We start from the raw sequence: 22,766 nt of genomic DNA, 5'->3' as shown, positions 1-22,766 counted from the left end.
GTGGAGACTTCCCCAAACTCTGAAAGAGGCTTCAGGTTCAGGGAAGTATATCATTATGCTAGCTTTGTCATAACAAAATGCTGCAGACTGAATGGGCTTAACAACAAAAACTTATTTATTTTCTCACAGTTCTGAAAGTTAGAAGTACAAGATAAAGATGCCAGGTTTGGGTTCTCCTTGGAGTCTCTCTCTCTGTCTGTCTCTGTCTCTGTCTCTGTCTCTCTCTCTCTGTCTCTCTCTGTCTCTCTCTCTCTCTCTCTCTCTCTCTCTCTCTCGTTCACTGTGTACTTATGTTTCCCCCTAGGTTCACATAGGGACACCAGTTGGATTGAATTAAGACCCACCCTAATGGCTTCGTTTAAACCTAATATCTTCTAAGGATTTATCTTCAAACAGTCACCTTCTAAGGTCCTAGGAGTTATTGACTTCAACACTGGATCTGAGGTTGGTGACACAATTCAGCCTATAACAAGGACCAAAATTTAGTTCCTTGTGATTGCTGCCCTGCCTTGGGCACTACCAGTTTGAAATGGCTCACTGCTTCATTCTCTCCATATCTGCCAAAGGCAAACCAGGCTACCCACTCTCCTACATCTTATCCATTGCCAGTTACATTTACCTAGACTACTATGTGGCAGTATTTAACCAGATTAAAACATCTAGAGTTCTTAAACATCTAGATGTGACAACTTTTGTGATGATCTTCTGGACTTCAAATTGATCCATCAAATGACATTTCTTTCCTGCATAAGTGTCAACTCAAGACCCAAGAACCAGCTGACTATCATGTTTCTCAGGATAAGCTTTGGATGAAATGATCCAGAATGCGGTCCCATTGAACTGCCTTTGAGAAGTTCACAGTGGGTATGCGGCACTGTTGTTCTAAAAAGGCCAAGCTACATGTAGGAGCCATGTTTTAATGATCAGAAATGCATTTTTCAATATCCTTCTAGGTCAGTGAGGAGTGTTAACCAAACAGTTCTTATTTTGCAAATTTCCTAAACCTTTTTTGGTAATTGATATTAATTTTTTTCAATAGATGGCCATTGGTAGAAGTGGGCCTCTCTTAACAATCTATTGAGATGGTTTTGTGTATATATATATATCCGTATTCATTCTTTTCCTTAGCTAAATAGATTATTCTCCAATTAGCCCTGCAGCTAAGGGACTGAGGAGTAGGGAAGAGATACAGTCCTACTTTTGAAGAAGGGAGCCACTGGAGGATAGCAGACATTACAACTAGATTTGTAACACATATTTTTTTCTGAGTTTGTGGGAGTGTTTTTTAGAGTTTCTTTTATTTGGAGTGGTTTTACAGAGCATAAATCTTCAAGGATCAGGTAGGTAATGCAAATGTACACTGTGATATCATAGGAAACCTTAGGATTAGATGACAAAGCCCATTCAAGGGCGATGTAAGGAGCCATCAGCGGGGACAGTCAGGGAGTACATGGGCATGTGTAACACTCAGAGATTGTCTGTGGGTGAATGAACTGAAGACAGAGGCAAAGCAGTGTGATGTGGAAGAAGGAAGTGGGCAAAAGTAGTCTTATGACTGGACCCAAATGGGTGAGTCCAACTGTGGAGAGCCCAAAACAGTAAACTCTAGACAAAAAAAAAGTGATAGGGAGGGAATATCCAATCACTTTATTCTAGGTTCTAGAGAAGGAGAGAAAGACTTCCCCAAGGGGCACAGATCAGAAGCCAGAGAGCAAATGAAGCAGGTTGCTGAGTGAAATGTATGGCAGGGACTAGAAGGACATTCCAATATAGCTGCTCATGTCTATGGCTTTGTTTCTCTAAGGCAGAACAACCTACATCGATGTTGTTTATACAGAATGGCCCCTGAAAGAGTCAATGAATATTTTATATTTGATTGTTGCTAGGATTCTACCATGTCACCAAATAGCCAGCATACTTGGTAGACTAAACCAGAAAAGTGGGGTCAGTCCTCAAACTCGTCAGACTAGAATAGGCAATCATTTAAAGACACACCCAGATGTAGTGTGCAATCTTGATATGCTGGACCTCCAGAAAATCTCTGAAATATTATAGTGATCTCAGGTTAATACAACCTGAACTGTCTCAAACAATTGACTATAGACTTTAGTGTGCAGAGAGGCTTAAATAGAGTATATAAATGGGATCATTGATAAACTGCAGGTAAGGTACACGTGAAGTCTCATGTGTGAGCGTATGAGTGTGTGTGTGTGTGTGTGTGTGTGTGTGTGTGTGTGTGTGTTTAATAGAAAAGATACATGTGTTCCACATGTGTGGTAATATCTTCTTAGGTACAAATAGTACAGGATGATGGGAGAAAGTCAAACCATTTGCTAAGATAACAAAAAAAAAAAAGCCCTTAAAAACACACTGCCATCTCCTGGAAGGATTTTGGATTGGGGCCGGGGTCTTGTTTGTTTTATTTTGTTTTGTTTTGTACAGTAGAAATGGAACCCAGGATTTTGCACACGCTAGGCAAGTGATCTGCCTCTGGGATTCAACTTTAAGTAGTCCAGGTGGTTCGACTCCTAGGAACCTCCATTCAGATAAGGCGGGGACCTTGGTTGATGTGGCAGAAAAAAATCAGGATGAGTCAGTGTGAAGAAAGTCAGGGTCCACTGAGTAAAGATGAGTTAGTACATACCCATGCAGGCTTCTTAGCAGAGCCAGATGGTCATGCCTAACTGGCTTTAACAATAGCTATACAGGGTTTAGGTTTTGGTTGTTGAAGTTACATTGGTCAAAGGATGCAATTATAACCAGGCTCAAAGACTAAAAGAAAGCTTAAACATTAGGCAAATTTTTAAAATTAAATAAAAAGTATTAGCTTGTTTATTTCATCTATAAAAATTTCCTTTTGTAGATGAAATCATGAGTTGGTTTATGAGGTACAGTTACATTATTAAGATTTATAGAGGATAGAGGAGTGCTGATAAGGTCGAAACTCAAAGGTCACATTTGTTTTGCTTCGGAATGGCTTACTCAATGTTTCGATACTCTTGTTTGTGATAAGGTCCAGAAAAAAGAGTATCGTGTCTGCAGGCAGTCTTTTCAGGAGTCTTAATTTGGTCAGTTGTGTTGAAACTCAGCAAGAAACACAACCTAGATTCCAAAGGGGAGGGGTGTCTCCTTAAGCCTCCTCCTTTTTTCCCTTTTTACATTTTAAATTGATTTTTGTGATTAACACTTTAATAGTGGACTTTATTAATATATTATCAGATGTACTATTGTTCCTAGCTCATATTCACTCATTACCATCTCTAGCCATTCTACCCCCACCCACCAGTCCCCTTGGCTCCCCCAAATAGTCTTCTTTTGTGCCAAAGATTGATTCCACATATCAGTAAAATGTGATATTTATTTCTCCCCTACTATCTCAGTGATGAAACACCATGGCCAACCTGGGGAGAAAGGGGTTTATTTCACTCACAGTTTCACATCACCATCATCATCAAAATCAGCAAAGACAGGAACTCAAGCAGGGCAGGAACCTGGAGGCAGGAGCTGATGCAGAGGCCATGGAGGAGTGCTGCTTACTGGCTTGCTTCCCCTGGTTTGTTCAGCCTACCTTTTCTTATAAAACCCATAATAGTCTGGGACCCTCTACATCAAGCACTAATTAAGAAAATGCCCTACAGGCCTGCCTGCAGCCTGATCTTATGGAGGTATTTTCTCAATTGAGGCTCCTTCCTCTCTGATGACTCTAGTTTGTGTCAAGTTGACATAAAACTAACTAGCCAACACATCTACCATTACACTCTCTCATTCACCACCCCCTTTTATACCTCTTCTTCCCTTCTCATAGTTTTCCTACTTTCATGTCATATAGGTATATCTGTATATATACATAAATATTAAATATTAAATCTAGATTATCTTCTCTGTCTATCCTGCCTCACATACTCAAGGTGTCAATAGACATCCCGGTAGCCCAAAGGGGCAGTTATCCTACCTCTTCCTGTGATTATTAACTAGAACTATACTAAACCTTTAGCATCCCTAAGAAGCCAGATATTTGTAGAATCATTGGATTTAGAGCAAATGAGCTATTTTGAGGACTTAATTTTGCTGAACGTTAAGCATTTAGACATTGTTGATACTTACTCCCAAGAAGGTGGGTAGTATTTGCAATGAGGTACGATTTTGGTGGCACTGCGCTTCAATAGATGTAGGAAAAAATTTTCAGTGCTTGTCAATGCACCAGTGGTATGTGCTAGTACATATATGTGTAAAAGTGGAAAGGAAACAAAGGTGGCCAGTCAGTGTGACTGTAGGTCAGAGCGGGGAAAAATGGTAAGTAAGCAAAAATCTGGAGAGTGGTAGGAGGTGTGGAGATGCTAAGGCTTCTTGACTAGGCTACATATCCACCTTGAGATGACCGCAGATGAGTCTCCTCCTTTCCCACCCTCCCTCAACCTTTCCTGGGGATGAAGAAATCAAACTGTTAGAAGGTGGTCTTGTGGCTTTGGGGAGCCCATGAGCTTAAGGCACTTTCCTCCATGTCCTGGACCTTCATTTTGTCACTGGGAGAACTTTCTAGGGAACCATATTTGGCCCTGGAAAACTCAAAGGAGCCAGAATGGATCCCAGAGGGGAGGCAGCAGAAACTGACAGCTTTGGATATACTTGAAGCTTCTGGAACAACAACAAATAGGACTGGCTTTCTTTACAGATGGCCCAATCCAGTTCTTTAGAGAGAAAGCTACGCGGCCATTCTCTCCCTTAGAAAGGGAGCTTGCGCCTTTGGCTTAAGTGTAGTGTGTCTCCTGTGAATAGAGACAGTCAGACTGGACACAAGCAACCATCCCCGCTGGGCCTTAATTGGTCAAGAATTCTGATTTTTCTCGATTACTCTTTAAGTCATGTTAGAACAAACAGGATTGGGCCCAAGTTGACAGAGTTTTCCCATCATTTTATTTTGTTGTTTTTAAGACTGAATCCATGTTTCCCAGGCTATCCTTGAACTCATGATCTCCATACTTCAGTCATCCTGAGTAACCAATATCATAGGTGGGTAACAACATGCTTGGTTTTTTATTTTATGCTATTCTCTACTTCCCTTTTATTGTTTTGAAAGAGGGGTTCTCATTATATTGTCCAAAGTGGTCTTGAACTCAAAATAATCCTTTCTGGACCTCTCTAGTGGGCATTACAGCTGTGTGACAGTGAACCTGGACTATCAGTTCTTTTTTCTTTACTGGGAATTGAACCCATGGCCTTGCATACACTAAGCAAACAATCTATCACTGAGCTATATCCCAGTCTTTCAATTCAATTTTTCGTTCCTTCCTTCCTTTTCTTTTTTTTCTTTTTAAAAAAAAGTCTCAAGAATCCCAGGCTACTCTTGAACCTGTTATGTAATGGAAATGACCCTAAACTTCTGATCCCCTCCAACTCCCAGGTGCACCATGCCAACTTTATGTAGTTTTGATGACCAAACCCAGGGCGTCTTGTATGTTAGGCAAGCACTCTACCAAGTGTGTTACATCCCCAGCTTCAGCTTATTTTTTTCATCGTTTCATTCTTGTGTCCTTTTTTCAGTGGTAGAAAAAAAGTTGTATAACCGCCATTAATTGCACACCACAAAAATCAGCACTGCAGAGAAGATGGGACACGTTACTGAAGCGCTCTTGCTGGGGCCAGTTTGGTTAATATAACACATTGGCCCAGTGACTTTTTATCCGTTTTCCCATCATTCAGTTCGTGCTGGGCTGAGGATGTAGCTCAGCGGTAGAGTACTTGTGGGACTTGTGAGATCCTAGGTCCTATCCTCAGTGCCATAACACTGGTTCATGATTTGGCTTCACCTTTAAGCCAAGCTGGATCTCGCTCTGTAGACCAGGCCGGCCTCAAACTCACAGAGATGCGCCTGCCTCTGCCTCCCGAGTGCTGGGATTAAAGGTGGGTAAGGTGGGTACCTCTACTTCCTGGCTTAAGCTATTCTTTTTTAAAAATCATTTTGTTTATATCTGTTTAGTTAGTTAGTTAGTGTGTGTGTGTGTGTGTGTGTGTGTGTGTGTGTGTGTGTGTTTTGCGTGTGTGTTCCAGGGACTGAACTCAGGTCATCCAGCTTGGCAGCAAGTGCTTTTGCCCCCTCAGCCATCTCCTCAGCTCCCTTTAAGCTCTTCTTGATAAACCATTCAATGAAAATAAAAATGTTTACATTTAAAAAAAATGAAGAAGATAAAAAAGTTCATCAAAAACGTTAGCCACGGCATGAGAAGGTAACAGCAAGTCTAGCTTTCTTTCGTGACAACGACAGTGATGAAACAGCGGCAGGTGATCTGCTTGAGTCAGCCACAACACAAGACTGTTGTGTTTACAGAGAAATTAGACTGATAATTGGAAAAACGCTTCAACCCTGAGCTGAGAGGCTACTGACTACTGGAGGAGGAAGAATCATCTTCCTTTGGGGGTGTGGCCTCTGGTAGGTTTCCCATCCCTCAGTGGATGGCCCCACATCCACACACACACAGGCAGTCCGAATTGCACTCAGTGGGTTAGAGAGAGAGGAAAAAGAGGTAAGGTTTGACATTGGAAAGGAAACGTACCAGGGGTGGCCCGGGAAGAGTTGGAGGAGGGATAGGGTGTAGGGGACGGAGAGGGTCAAAACACAGTGGATTCGTCTATGGACTTACTGAAGAGTAAAAGAAATGCTTAAAACAAAAGCCACGGTAAATGCACAAGTGGATAGCTGGAAAAGAAGAAAGAAAAATGCTTAAAAATAAGTCCTTAAATATAAGTAAACCTTTCCAGTGGGTTTTGGTTGTTGTTGTTATTTTGTTTTGTTTAAAAAAAAAAACACTCAATTTATAGCCAATGTGTCAGAACGTATTAGTCATGTTAATCCATTCACACCTGCCTCATTGCCATACATGTTTGCTACTGGGGTGCAGACCTGGTTCCATAAAGAGTTGTTTGACTTTGCATTGACTTTATAGGGATGTGGGTTGAATTACGGACCTGACTCATGCTAGGCAAGTGTTCTACTGCTGAGGCGCATACTCAGTTCTTTAGAGGGTCTGTCATCATGATATGCTACAGTGCTGCTGAAACCAGCTGGTTACTTCTTTTTCTTTGATCTTTCTGTGTAATTTGAATGGAAGCCAGGGCCTTATGTATGCTAGGCAAGTGTTCTGCCTGAGCTGTATCACCAACCCTTTTTAATGGTGTTTATTTATTTACTTACTTATTTATTTTTGAAACAAGATCTCACAGCATTGTCAAGGTTGGCCTTGAACTCACTCTGAAACCCACACAGGCCTTGAACTTGCAACCCTTCTGCTCCAGCCTCCAAAGTAGCTGGGATTACAGGCCTGCGCAACTAAGCCCAGCTTTTAGGTTTTGAGACAGGGTCTATATTCCCTAGGTTGGTGATGAACTTGTGATCCCCGGGCCTCAGCTTCCCATGTAGCTGTGACTGTAGCCCTGTACCACCAGGCTCATCCTGGCCAGTTAATTACTTTTCTAGGATAGAATACACTTTGGTAGATACAGAGACAACAGGAAACCTTTGTTTAATGAACAAACAATTTTCACAGAGACTGTCTATATCACATTGCGATTACAACGTAGATGAGCTGAAACTATTTTGTGCAGATTTAGAAGAAGGGAACCCCTACAAAGAAACCAGGCATATAGAGGTAGTTGAGTAGCATTGGTGGGGAGGGAGCGGCATCTTAATTTCCCTTCAACTCATGACTGTGCAAAAGTAAAATGGCTGCTTAACAAACAAATGGAAAGCCAACACATATACACACCGGCCACTGTTTAAGTGGCTGCTTGATGTTTTAATCCTGGCGTTACAGAGAACTGCATACAATAATGAGAGTCATTTATCTAACATCAGCCAATGGTGCCACGATGAACTATTTGCTCTTCTTTTTATCTCATCAGTTGTCCTCGTCACCTGAACAGTAGATGAATGCCAGTGGACTTTTAAGATAATGCACAAGGTACAGCGTTGCTTTGTAAACTTCTGTTAATCACATTTGTGGCTGCAAAAGGTTTTTAAATGCTACAAAGTCATGAAGCCAAAGCTTTAAAGTGACACCAGGAACAGTGGTTCCAGGCACTTCTCTCTGGAGGCTAACTTAACATGTTTGGAAACACCCACTTCTAGGTGAAAAGTTCTTCATTTCACCTGTGGATGTGTAAACCCCAGAGTATTAAGTAGTTAAGCAGTGGAGTGGGTGGGGTCTGCCATTCTAAAAGGAATTGGATGTGTACACTGTGCATGGCTCCTTTCCCTTCCTGCTCTCTGTATATTAGAAATGCCAGAAAGCAAAGCTTTTAAGAGCTGTCTTCCATCCAGAATCAAAACCTCATTCTTTAGGCCTAAGAATGAACTTAGAGCCTGCCCGTTTCTACCTGGATGAGTAGAAATGGACACACAGTCAACACGCGGGGAACCCAAGGAATGAATCTAGGGCTAAAATGCTGGGAATGGAGTTGGCACAGGGCATTCAGGCCCCAGTGGGTTGCAGTCCATCAACAGGACACAACCTGTTGGCAGTAAGAGACCTCTGGGTTCAGTGGCCCAGCCATGGGAGTTCTGAGGCTTCTGTGGCTAATCACAGGGGGTTATCTGAACCCAAGTCAACTCCACAGGCAGAGATGGCAGCACCACACGTGCCAGAACTCAACTCTGCTACTGAGGCAGTACTGAACTTGAAGCAGTTGGCCTCCAGAAAGGCAAGCTATTGGAATAGTTCTCTGCTCCTCAAAGTGAGGAGCAAACACCCTTTTCTCAAATTATCCGCTGAAAAGTAGTTTCTTCATTTTTCACTTTCTACATTTTGCTGGTTTTTAGCTAGCAGCAGTAGACGGTACAAAGCAGAAAGGCATAAGGTCTGCTTGCTACCTAGTGCATGTATGTGTGCACGCACACACACACACACACACACCACACACACACACACACATAGACACATACACACAGAGAAAATAATCTACAAGGAAAGGACTGGGTCAGCTATGAAGTCACGGTAGAAAGGAAGACTAACCCAAGAAAGTGGCACTGTCTACAAGGGGGAATCTTGTCCTTCCAGTTGAGACTTAGCTTTCTTCTCTATACTCATCCTCACTGTGCTTGGAAGCAGAACCAATCAATTTGCAAGTGCTAAAATGGTCAAGTTCAACTGATTATCCCACTCATGTACATCCTGAAGAAAGTTAACGCCTACTTTCCCACTTCTTGTCATCACTGAAACAAAAGCCGGCTGAAGAACAACCCCAACATGGATTCAGGCTGCTCAGAGGAACACACTATTTAGGCCAGCCAAGATTTCCATGTGATCAGATTGGGTACCCTCTTATCAATGAGATTTTATTAAGAAGCCGAACTTCCTCTTTCTCTTAGATTAAAGGGAGATGTTTTAGGCAGCTTCACTTGGAACTTCTCATTTTGAGTTCTTAGGGTATTTTGTGATTTGGCTGCCATATCTGTTGAATAAAACATGTATAACAAACTATTCAAAATGTTGAAAGATCTGCTACATGAAAGGTAAAGAACCAAGCTTGGCCACTCATTGGATGAAAAATGTTACATAGGCATATTCTTTAAAATTGCTGAACCTCTGTTTTCTTTTTCTTTTTTCTTTTTTTCTTTTTCTTTTTTTTGTTTTTTCGAGACAGGGTTTCTCTGTGTAGCTTTGCGCCTTTCCTGGATCTCTCTCTGTAGACCAGGCTGGCCTCAAACTCACAAAGATCCGCCTGGCTCTGCCTCCCGAGTGCTGGGATTAAAGGCGTGCGCCACCACCGCCCGGCTAGCCTCTGTTTTCTTATCCATATGTGGGGTTAGCAATGCTGTCTAAAAGGTTATTTCATTTGTTCAGGTAAATGATATCACTCAGTTTAGTACCTGGTACATGGTATGTTCTCAACACATCATTGTAGAGCCTGTTATTTGGGGCAGCATAAAGAAATAACATTAGCTATGTGCAAAACTCATAGATGGTGAGATCTAATTATTCTGGTATAGTTGAAATTTTCAACACATTTTGAAGAATAGGGAGGGATGGTTTGGTTATGCTCATGGAAGCTAAAACTTAAGGCTTCCATTCTTTCAGGAATTCTAGATGCCCCCAAATACAGCATTACTTTTTAGCCCCTATTAAAATGGAAATTATTTTCTTGGCATAGGAATCAGTCCCTACTTCTAACATTCATTTGCTCTCCCGTCCTTTCATTTTCTCATATTCTTACAGTCCTGGAGCTAGAACCCAGTGACCCATGCATGGGAGGCAAACATTAGCAACTGAGCTGTATCCCCAGGCCTGCTTTCCTAGTTTTAACCACAATAGGAGTTACTTGCAAACCATCAAGTTGTGATCCAAGAATCAGTGGTTTCGATTTTCCCAACCAAGCTTAAAGTGGCTACAAATGAGTATTGTAAGTAAAGGCAGCGCTTCATGTAACTGTAGGCCATGGATAATGTTCTACAACGTGGCTGATAATAGTTACAGTTTATATCTCCCATCATCAAGGTACTGCACTAAGTAATTTCTGACATGTCCCATTTAACATTCCTAGGAAGCCTATATGCTATTAATACCACCACTATTCCATCTTTTAATAAAAATCTAGAATGCTATCCAAATTTGCATCCCATCCTTGCAAAGAGGCTGTGCTAATCTTCTCTGTGTCATTCCAGTTTTAGTATATGAGCACCACTACCATTTCATACATGAAGAAACTGGACCTCAACGCAAGTTCAATTAATGCCAAAGTAAGACATGTAATAAGTGGAGAAGCTTTCGACTCTTTTCTCTGTTGGGTTTGTACTATAGAATTAGGAAACAATCATAGTCGAACACTTTGCCATGATCGTATGGTCGGGTGTCAGGTGTGAGAGGAAAGCATCTTCATTTCCTGCTCTCTGAGCCCTCTAGACTTAACTCAGATAGCACTCCATCCTGTATTTCCATTCCATACACTTGCATTCTTCACCTGCCCAGATTATTCCAAACTTCAAAGCTGGTAATGCTCTGACAACACAGCCTACATAAGCAAGTGCAGATGATCATTTACTTTCTGCTTACATGAGTCTCTTTTACAGCATCTGGAGACCACCTCTGTCTAACACAAAAACCCCACCTCCTTCATGTTTCTTGTGGTTACAGAAGAACCCAGACTAAACCTTGAATCAATCTCTCTCTCTCTCTCTCTCTCTCTCTCTCTCTCTCTCTCTCTCTCTCTCTCTCTCTCTCTCTCTCTCTCTCTCGTTAACAGAGTGGAGAGGCTACACGTGACTAACACACCTTAGCTGTCCAAAACCACCTGGGAGTAGTTTGAGTAAGAGACAAATGCGACCATTCACTTTTCCCGGCTCTAATTTTCCTCTGCCATTATAACACTCCCACGATCTATTTTTCAGCTTTCTCTGATGCCAAAGGCCTCAGACAAGTGCTAAGCAAGCTAAGCAGCCACTGCTGCCCCCCCTTCTCTTTCCTTTCTCCCCCTGCACTGGAATCTTTGGCCCATTGTTAGCAGGAGGGAAGGTAGTGTTTACATGAAATCATGGATGCAGTCTCTGGTTCTTTTATAGAGATTTAAAGGGATTCTAACCTTTCTGATTTCTTTACACTTTTAAGAAGGAATAGTCCCTCAAGTATTTCAGCAGATGCTGGTACAGGTCTTGATGCCATTCTCTCTGAAAAACCAGATAACTATTAATCTTATCCTTAACTGCACTAGAGAGAAATTAATACACTTCTAACTAGATTGCCTGAAACAAATACCTCTAATAGATTGTAATAAAAGACACTTCTAATTCATCTCTCCATTCCTAAAGAATTTGTTCAGCCTTATTCTGTATTACACACAGAAAATGGATTAGTTCACTTTACTCTTGCACACACCACAACTTATGCCAAATCAATTAAGTATTTTCTATCACTTAAGTCAAACTGAAAGAGTGGAATCTGTGAAGACAAATTACCTTAGAAGCCTTCCAAAATTCCTTGAAACTTAGTCCACTAGGATAGACATGAACTATATAAGAATGGCCCAAGAATTGGGATCAATTCAGAAAAAAAAAAAGTAAAGAACATTGCACATGTTTAGTACTGTTATTCCCCCTACATACATAGTCAACCACATCAATAAATAAAGCAACGGACTTTTCAGTAATGTACACTTAAATAGTTACAAACGTACATGTAGAAAAAGGATACAGTAGTGCAAAAAATAAATTATTAAAACAGAAAGAAGTATGAACATTATTTTACACAATTCTCTATAAAACCTGAACCATTTGAAACGAGACCTCAAGTCAGTGAAAGAATGCAGTGATGTTAGCATCTCTGCTTCACATTTCAACCACACAGTCACTCAGTTATGAAAGACAGGTCACATTCGACTTTCAGAAAAATTGGTGCTAAACAACTTTTTCTGGGCTCTTCCACACCTCTGGTTGTTTGTGTCAAAAAGCATCTGAAGACAGAAAGTCAAACAGGTGACATTCTTTCGGTCTTCCTACTCAATTTCTGTGTGGTCAAAAAGCAGAGTAACATCTCTCTAGGATACTCTCTTCTGTTAAGGTGTTATTGCAATTAGATATATTTACAAGAACATCGCCCCAGGGCAGTAGAGAGGGTGGAAATGCCTCTTCTGCAATCTGCTTCCCACTAATTTTGGTTTCTGGATATGAAGGCCAGGATTCTCCGAATACCGTTGAGTCTATCCTTTAAGGACCTCATTGCTAGGAAGGGGAGCTGAGCTCTGCTTTCCAGGGGAAGAACCGCTAATGTCCACCAGCACCAGGCTGGACCATTTGGATTAACCTGCAACAGAGAAACACAGGTCATCAATCCTATTCCCATGCGGTCCATGTACAGATGTTCACATGCATCGAATAAACACCCCATGTGGAACAGCTTCTGTGTGTGGCAGAGACTGCTGAGAGTCTCCATCATTTTTTCTCCTCTTTTGTTTCAGCTGAGCATACAGCCACATGGTGGTAGGGGGTAGGGGACATTATTATTTCCCAGTGTCCCTTGCAGCTAGGTGAGGCCATAGACAAAATGTTGGCTAAAAAGACATAAAGAGAAGTGATATGTGTAAGTTCTGGGAAAAGAGTATGCAGCCTCTGCCTTCCTTTTTCCACCCATTTCTTTTCTTTTGTAGTTTTTATTATTTTATGTGTATGGTGTTTTTGTCTGCATGTATGTCTGTGTGCCACAGAGGCCAGAAGTGAGTATCTAATTCCCTTGAACTGGTGGTTATGAGTCCCCACGTGGGTGCTAGGAATTGAACTCAGGACTCCTGGAAGAGCAGCCAGTGCTCTTAACCTCTGAGCCATCTCTCCAGCCTCTCCTCCTTTCTCTAACAAGATTGAAGTCATGGTGAGGCTCAGTCTTCTTCAGTCAAGAAAAACGAACTCTCTAAAGACGGCTGAGCTCTGTGATGGAAGAACCTGGGTTGCTGGATGCTCTCTTGGAAGAGAACTGCCTTAGTCCTCCAGGCCTGGGGTCTTCTCTCTGTTGACTCGCAATCATCTTTACTACTTGTTAAACCAAGCAAACCAACATCTTAACACAAACACTGTGCTCCCTAGGCAGTGTGCTTTTACAAGCTGGAGTATTCACTCTTTTGTCTCTTCTACTTCTAAGGTTCTGGTCAGGTTCTTTGGACTGATCCATTTCAAATCCAGGCCTTAAATCCTATGACTCTTTGGGCTTGGCATGCCTTTTCACGCCCACCATTTTCTTACTTTGGTGGAAGGCTGTAGTCTAAATATACCATGTCACAAACAGAGCCATAGTTATCATCTCCTCTGAAGCCAAGAGCTATGATTTCCTGTTTCAAAGAACAGCAACCAAACATTCCAATTAGAAAACACATTCCTGTTAACCCTCAGGTTTTCTTTTTGACACTTCTCATCCCTTACCAGTCCTTCACTGAAATTCTCTTTGTCATCAGCTTCCTGAGCACACATTTTAGACATGTATTACTAATCCTCAAATGAGTTTTCTTCCCACAACTTTCAAAAGGAGTCAGCTTTCCACTTGTAGAGAAGCCCATGCTGGTCTGAGATTATTTGACTCGAAACTGATTTGTGTGTTTCTCCCTGAATGTTCCTGAATGACGCTTGGTTTTTCTGTGCCTCTGGCTTCATCTGGACACCCCTGCCCACCCCCCTCTCTCTCCCTCACTGTAGTGTGCAAGGTATTTTCTCTTACAATCACTTCTGGATACCAGGTTGCTATTCTGAACTTTCTTTCCCAAGATCGCCAGCAGATACTTAAACTGATGATGTTAATACTGTGGCTGTTTCTAAGAAACCTCCCACCCAAGTTATGATACTCTTATTCGTGGAACTACTACTTGGGGCTGCAAAATTAGACACAGCAAACTGGATGAGTTTTTGCTGCTGCTGCCATGACCAAGGCAACATGATAACAAAACTAATAAGAAGGGAAATGATTTGGGCTTGCTATGTCATTAAGGCCCTATGAATCACACTGAGCCACCTGGGTTTTCTCCTGTGGAAGATGTGGTTAGCACTGTTGATCTCTGTCTGTTTGCCTGACTGGAAGAGAATGTTCCCCGGCATGTGAAGGGGAACATTAAGCTTGAACATGACCTTGTTCTGAGTTATGCTGTCTTCTTGAATCACCATAGCCAAGAGCTGGGTCACCAGGAAGCACTTGCTGGCTTTGCCTTCCTTAGAACATGTGAGTCCTGCCTTTGTATGGAGGGAGAAGAGCCACTCTGTGGGCTGGAGGAAGCAAGACTCTTCAGCCCATTTGGAAACTGAAAGGTGTTTTGAAACCTCAGAATGGAGGAGGAGGAGGAACTTTAGACTCCTAATGATCCTGTCTGATTTTAGAGAAAAATTGAGAGGGGGAAGGGATTTACCCAAGGTCACACTGCCGTCTTTAGGCAGATAGGTCAGAATATGTATATGTATATGTATATATATATATATATATATATATATATATATATTCAGATTTTTCTATTGTGATAAAATCAGGAAGCAGAAACTAAAAAAGAAATCAAAGAAGTTCCAGGAGTGATTCTGTGGGACAGCCAGCTTAGAATATGGGGAAAGGTAGCATTAAGAGAATAGAGCTGCCCCGGCCTTCTGTTCTCCAAACTGGAATTCCCCACGAACACTGCCTGATTGAAACAAGGCAGGCAAAGTGTGGTGAAAGCAAACTCTCCCCACTGCCTAGTGGACTCTGGATCTGCAGCCTGAGCTCACAGAGACCTGTTCCTCAAGGGAGAAGAACAATCCAGTAGGACCTAATGAACCATGTCCTGGGGGCCAGTTTTCTCGGGACCTGCTCAAGCTAGGAACAATGGTGAGGGTCTAGACTTGCAGGGCTATGCGTAGATGGGCTGGATTTGAAGGTTTCTGCAGCTGGACTCTTGTCGTGTAGGTGATCCTACCTCCCAGCTCCTGCAGGACTGGAGAAGGGGACATGAAGCTGGCCGGAAGTAGCAGCCTTAGTTAGCGTGTCTCTTACTCCCTGGCCTTTGTATGTTTCCTGTCGCCCTAGCATTACCACGGCGCAGGTCTGGGCTCCCCCTGGAGGTTCTTCGGTCGCTGCTGTTGCTGTCTTCCTCGCACCTCACTTATTTCTCAGTATTTGTCTTAGTTCCAAGTCCCTGCTTGGACTACAGTTAACCCAATTCTGACTTGGGATCCTGTTGGTCTTACTCATGCCGCTCACTGGCTAGCTACACAATCCTGTATTGGATCTGTCCTCTTCTCTGCACTGACTTGATGGATGACAGCCACACACCCACCTAATCACAAAGCCTGGACACTCGCACCTGCTGGGGCCAACTATTCTGCACGGATATTCTTGCATACCTGGGGATCTTCATCTTTCTCTGGCATTGGACCGAAATGATTTAGTATCCGATTCTTCAGAGATATTTTGAGCGAATGAAACCATGAGGATGCTTGCTCATACACACAGTTATGTAAGCCCATGAGTTCAGCACAATCTTCTCCCTGAACCTGAAAATGTCAAAATGAAAGTGAAGCACTCTCTACCTTCTCCATCCACATCAGAGTTGTTTTTGACACCTGACCTTCTTTTGAGAATCTGACCTGCCTTTCCTTCACCCATCTGGCTTTCTCCCGTGTAAGATATGGAATACCCAGCAGCCAGGTGCTGGGTGGAGTACAAATGTGGCAGAGAGAGCAGGAAGACAAAAGGTTTAACTGAGAAAAATGCCTGAAACAGCAAGCAGAGAGACAGCCAGAAGCTTGAGCTAGCTCAGGTGAAGGCATATGAGTAAAGTGCATTGTGCTGGCTTATGCCTCTTCTCTTTTTATCTTTACATCTTTTTCTTTCCTACTCACTGGGAAGGTAGGTGTGAATATATCTGTGCCTCAGTGCATCTTCAAGGTCAAATTGTTTTATCCATTAATCATGTATTAATCTACTACATAAATAATATAAATGAGCATGGGATTACTGACCTCTTCATCTCCCCATTAGCTCAGAAACACCAAGGATTAATTGGACATGTGACATTTTTTTTAACTTTTGGGGATGGTGAATGACTCTGATTTAGGAATAGTGTTCTGGGGCAAGTTGCACATTTTTAAAATGCAAATTTATATTTAAACCTACCATAATCTCAAGAGAAATGCATTGGAAAATATAAATCAATCCATAGTTAAAATACTTATATGTACACCCCATTCTAAATCAAGCCCCCTTGGGAGGGGGAGAGGGAAGGGGCAGCAGTCCCAATAGCATTCATCCAGTAGCAATTGGGTGAGAAATGCCAAGGCCCCAAGACAAATCTGAGAAACCCCTTTGCAATCATCTTTGTATATCAAACTACCGTGATAATTTGGCTGTTAGGTTTGTTGGCACTGGCCACCCTCACCTTTTGATCTTCGATATATTCAATATCAGCTGTGTTGTAGCCATCCCGCTGGCCCTGATGGAGCACCTTGAAGCGCCTCTTGCCTATGCTGTCAACCACCGATCGGCCATCAGCAAAGAATTGGACATTTCTGATCTCTAAGATGCAGCCATATTCTGCAAACCTGTTTGTTGAGAATCAAGTCAAGAGAGTAGATTGGTGATGAGTTCTATTGTTCACAGCCTAGACCCCAGCCATTCCTAGCACCTTGTGCTGTTTGCTAGAGGACTTTTGTGCCCTGATCTACAACTGCAGCTATACAACAGGCAGCATCTATGAAAACAAAAAAAGAGATCTGAACATAATGGTACACCTGCTACCATTTGTTGAGCACATATTATGTGCAGTGCTATAGTTTAAATGTTTGTCCCTCTCAAAGCGTGTGTTGAAATTTATTGTCATTTTAACACTGTTAGGAGGCAGGACCTTTAAGAAGTGATCAAGCCATGAAGAACTGATTACTACATGAGTGTGTTCATTATTAAGAGGAAGGTGGGACTTCCCTTCTCTCACTTCCTCTTTGCCTTTCCACCATGTTATAACACAACAAGGCCTTATCACATCCTGAACATGATAGCATACAATGATAGTCCTAGCTATAAAGGAGGCTGTTAACAGGTGAATCACAAATTTGAGGCTTGCTTGGGTAACTTAGTCCCACCTGGTCTCAAAATAAAACAAAACAGGCTTAGGATATAGTTCAATGGTAGAATACCTTCTGTGGTAGTTTGAAAGTGTTGGCCCCTATAAGTTCATAGGGAGGGGCACTATTGGGAGGTGTGGCTTTGCTGGAGAAGGTATGGCCCTTTTAGAGGAAGTGTGTCACTGTGGAGGTGGCCTTTGAGGTCTCATATATGCTCAAGCCACACCCAGTATCTCAGTCCACTTCCTGTTGCCTTATGATCAAGATGTCTGCCTGTATGCTGCCATGTCCTGCCATGACCATGATGAACTAAACCCCCCGAAACTGTAAGCGAGTGACCCCAATTAAATGTTTTCCTTTATAAATGTTGCCTTGGTCATAGTGTCTCTTCATAGCAATAGAAACCCCAACTAAAATACCTGCCTAGCATATACAGGCTCTGGATTCAGAAAAAAAGCCAAAAAATGACTATTATGGCACATTGGCTGTAGACTTCACAGTAGGCATAAATTGCTAGTGCCTGTGGTAGTTCACACCTGTAATTCTAATACTGGGGAGGTTGAAGCAGGACTGCCATGAGTTTGAGGTCAGTATGGGCTATACAGTGAGTTCTAGGTCAACTTAGGCTACAGAATGAAGCACTGTCTCAAATACAAATCTATTGCTTATAAATTACTTACTATACAGCATTATGTTACAGTATCCCAAATGGATGCATTTAGACAGGGACTGTGTTTAGTGCTTGGAGTACACCAATAACTCATAAGTTCTCCCAATAAGGAAGACCAGTGAGGTAGGCATACCATCATGTCTACTTAACAGACGAAGAAATTGGGGACAAAAAGGCTATATGATTTGCCCAACATCAAAGGTGCTCCAAGGTCAGCACTCAAATATAAAAGTGGGTAGTTTAGCTCTAGGGCTAACACACTTAACAAAACAATTTTGTTTGTTTGTTTCTGACTTTTGTTTTTAAGACAGGCTCTCACGTTTTTCAGGCTGTCCTTGGACTTCATATGTAGTCAAGGATGACCTTACACTTTATATTCTCTGGCCTTCAACTCTCCACTTTTGGGATTGTAGGTGTGCAACACCACTCCAGGTTTATATAGTGCTGAGGATCGATTCCAAGGCTTTGTGACTGGTAGGCAGGCTGAGCTGCAACCCTAGCCCACAAGACAAGTTTTATAATGTATGCCCCCTGCTTAATGAAATATTGCTTCCAGGGTTATTTTAAATAGGGAGGAGCCTTTCCCACTGTAAATCAGGCCCCAGAAGGACTGTGATCTTCACAGATGTTTTGGTGTTCTGAGCTGGCTAACCTCATGAACTATGTTGAACGCACCTCTAGAACCCCTCCAAAGTAAAAAAGAAATCCCTCTCTGCCTAACTTCCCTATTCCCTACATCTCCTCACTTACCCTTTGACAGGATCTCCAAGGCACATGCCAAACTGTTTCGTGCCTGTCTCAATACATCTCCGAATCATCAGTCGGTAACAAGGCTCAAAGATGTGCAGGGGACAAGGAACGGTGGGATAGGCCATGGTACACACAAAAATAGGCACGTTCTTATTTAAGCTGTTGGGAAGAGAATACGAGGTGGATCTCAAACCAATGGGGTAGAGCACAGATCGGTTGATCAAATGTCACAATATGATGTCCCTTGGAGTCATCAAAGTTTAATGGATGATAGAAAAACACTGAGGTGCACTTGATGCTGTAGGCCAAGTTCCATGAGCCAATGTGGAGACTAGCCAAGTCTGAAAGCCTAAACTGGCATTGCACACATTCTAAGTTTATTGATTAGATCTCTATTACCATGAACAGTGGGTGACAGCCATGCTGCTCCTTCCTTTCTTCCCTCCCTTCCTCCCTTTCTTCCTCCCTTTCTCTGCCCAAATGGACCACTTTGGGTACTTTTCTTGAGGCATGAAGAGTGGCACTGATGGTATAAATGCACCCAGCTTTCCAGAGGGGCAGTAAAAACCTGCCTGCAATGTCCTTACATGCATTTCAAATTTGCCAAGCCTCTCAGAGACTATTCAGAGTAGACCCAGCTAGGAGGAGCAGTCAGCAAGAGGCCAACAAGACAAATGTGTCCCAGTGATATTCAAATGCTCATGGACATGAGAATAATGGGGGACCCTCAAATCTAGAGACTCAGCCAATACACCTTCAGAGATACTGATGCATTCACTCTGGAGTTGCAATGCAGGAATCTGCTTTTCAATGAATACCCTTGAAAACTCAGGGACATGACCCTATGGGAAACCCCCAACTGGGCCAACTCATCATAGACCCCGGTCATCTGAATCATCTAGTAAAGCCAGTGAAGGAACAAAGCACCTAAATGGGCCAAGAAATGTAAGGCCATCTGTCTAAATCTTAAAAGGGGTCAGGCCTGAGATGCCTTTAAATAGAAAGCCCCTCAGTATGTACTATTGATAAATACAATCTAAAGTGATAGTGAGAAAAGGACTCAGAGGTGCAGCCATTCTCAACACGTGGGTCATGACCCCTTTGGGGGCCAAACAACCCTTTCACAGGGGTTGCATATCAGATATCCTGCATATCAGATATTTACATTTTGATTCATAACAGTAGCAAAATTATAGTTATGAAGTAGCAATGAAAATAATTTTATGGTTGGGGGTCACCATGACAATAGGAGCTGTATCAAAGGGTCGCAGCATTAGGAAAGTTGAGGACCACTGGGTTAAAGACTAAGTGAAGAAGCAGGAAAGAGATAAAACTGTACAGAGTAATTTCGATGTAAAAGTCAATGAGAACCAAAGAATTCTAGTCTCTGAGAAAAACATGCCAAGTGAAGGCACATCCAAACCGACGGATGCGAAGTTCAGAAATGGTCTCTCCCCAGAGGGCATATAAACTGAAGCGATTTTCCCCTCAGGAAGCCTGCAGAATGCCGTGGGAACTCTTTGGGAGGGCAGGGAGGAGGGTAGCAGTCAGAGGCACAGGACTTCATTATTATGTCCTGCTTTTTCTGCTAAGTGCAGAACAGTGAGAGCCCTTGAAGATCCAATTATGTCTCCATCCTGCCCCTTCACCTCTCACACTGTGTGTGGCAGAGGAAATACACACCAAGTATAGGCACCATGGCCATTCATTAATTGCTTGCTGTGCACCAACTCATTGGGGTCTCCAGAACAAGTCCATAATGTAAGAGCTGTCATCTTCAAGTCACTGGCAAGGAAACTGACCCCCAGAAAGGTGAAATGGCATGCCCATGATCACGAAACATACTCAGTGATAGAACTGGGTCTTAACCCCAGGTATGGTTCACACCACTGTTTAAGCCACTTAAAGGCATCTTCCAGTTGTCTCTTGAGGTCTCCTAATTAAGCTATTCCTTAATCCACTCCTTCCCATAACATGCACTTACTAGTGCTGAGACACGTCACGTGGCTCTGTGGTTTGGCTGGTGTACTCTTCACAGACCTGCCGGTAAATGTTTAACAACTGCTTCTGAGAGGGATGGGAGGGGGCTTTGTTGACTTCCATGATGAAAATAACCTCACCATGGCCATTTCAAACTAGGAACATGATATCACTGAACAAGGAGCTGGTAAGAAGTGTGTCGGTTTCCGTGAGCTGAAGTGCATGAAATGGAAAACAAAAACATGCATGTACATACTTAGAGAGTTCTTCCATTTCCTCTTCGTAAAGCCTCCTTCGTTCCTTGAGTTCTTCTGGCAGGAATTTAGCTATTAGTTCTTCCATTATTACATTTTTGCTATACTTTCTTGATGGCAAGCACTAGAAAAGGAACACGGTAATGGAATATTGTACAGTCCACAGAAAAATACAGAGAATTGTATAGCCCAGAGTCTGATGTAGTCCAGATAATAGTGAAATTACTCATTTGTTGTAATTTGGACCCATAATTTGGAAGCTAATACATCCACAATATATGTATCTTTTGGATGTTAGAGTTTTGATTTTCTTTAAAAACATGCAATTGAACATTTATAATTAAAAATATTTTAACAAAGAAACATTGCATTAAACTTTTGAAAATCTTGCAGTCAACCTAAAGCTTTAGATTTGAGATGTTCATGACTGAACTAAAGAGGAGTGAATCATACTTCCTTTGCAGTTTATTGCTGTGCTTACAAGCCCTATCTGGGAAGTGCTGAAAGAATCTGGTCAAAGGATTCAGAGAATCAAAAGGCTATGTTCATGTATCCTGCCCTGCCCTACCTCCACTCCAATTGAATGTCTGGCTCCTAGATATTGCCAAGTCTCTATGTCTTAACTTTAGTTAAAATAAAAACCACACATACACTAACAGCCAAATACAGGTGACTGTCTACTTGCCAGTTTATGACACCATCTAGGTATCACTGAAATTCAGAAACAGACTTAGGTTAAAATGTCACTAGTTTGTCCTTCCCAAACATCCATACCATATGTATATGTAGAGATCTATAAGTAGTGTGTATTTAATAATATGGACCAAACAATGAATGTTAAAATATATGCTCATGAAGCAATGGAACCTAGAGGAGAACCTATTACCTCCACTTTCCTGAAGCAATATAATGTATTTGTAATTGCATTCTAAATACTTATCCTTATACTCACAGATAAGTGTAGCTTTCAGCCCTCACCAAAGAAGCTTCTCTTTGTAGCAGAGACCACTACAGAAAGCTATAACTGGTCAAAACGTACATTAACAATCCGCTGTGGGGTGCTCATCCCCAGTTGATACTACAACACAACCCCTGCATGTAAGACTCGGGACATCACAGAAGAGAGGGCAGAAAGATTGTAAGAGCCAGAGGACCAGGATGTGTGCTTCCTTCTCTATATGATAGAAAACATGTACCTCCATGAAATCTGAACAACACAGTTCTTTAAACAAGACCTGAACAAAGGACAACACCTGAAAACTTGTCAGTGTGGGAGGAGGAAATTCCATGAAGCCCTACGCCTAGATGAAGAGCTACAGGCAATTAACAGCTGCTGGGAGAGGAAGAATCAGTCTTCCCCAGGGAGAAGCCCCTAATTGGTTATCCAGTATCAGTGGCCAGCCCTAAGAGCAGATGCATATGAGCAACACTAAACGGACTTGGGAAGTAGTATTTATATATTTATATGCCCGCATATATGAAGCAATAGTTAGAGAATAGGAGATCACAAAATGGAGAGGGACTGGGGAAAACACAGGCAGGGGTGTGTGGAAAGTGAGAGGGAAAAAGC

General features: G+C 42.2%; 1 protein-coding gene and 1 non-coding gene across 2 annotated transcripts in view; both read right to left on the bottom strand.

Moving 5' to 3' along the window:
• Positions 1-10,441: 10,441 nt before the first annotated feature.
• The window catches only part of Lonrf3 (LON peptidase N-terminal domain and ring finger 3), a 35,565-nt gene continuing 23,240 nt past the window's right edge, over positions 10,442-22,766 (bottom strand). The window contains 5 exon segments of the mRNA XM_028887298.2: positions 10,442-12,785; positions 15,827-15,976; positions 16,861-17,023; positions 18,963-19,121; positions 21,199-21,320. Of these exon segments, the coding sequence (XP_028743131.1) occupies positions 12,630-12,785; positions 15,827-15,976; positions 16,861-17,023; positions 18,963-19,121; positions 21,199-21,320 (750 nt within the window). The 3' untranslated portion in view covers positions 10,442-12,629.
• On the bottom strand, positions 10,578-10,679 carry LOC114705449. The gene has a single exon (XR_003736392.1). It is a non-coding gene; the product is annotated as a U6 spliceosomal RNA (small nuclear RNA).

Source organism: Peromyscus leucopus, chromosome X (assembly GCF_004664715.2).
Source record: "Peromyscus leucopus breed LL Stock chromosome X, UCI_PerLeu_2.1, whole genome shotgun sequence".
Classification (NCBI taxonomy): domain Eukaryota; kingdom Metazoa; phylum Chordata; class Mammalia; order Rodentia; family Cricetidae; genus Peromyscus; species Peromyscus leucopus.
This window is presented reverse-complemented; position numbering and strand designations above follow the sequence as displayed.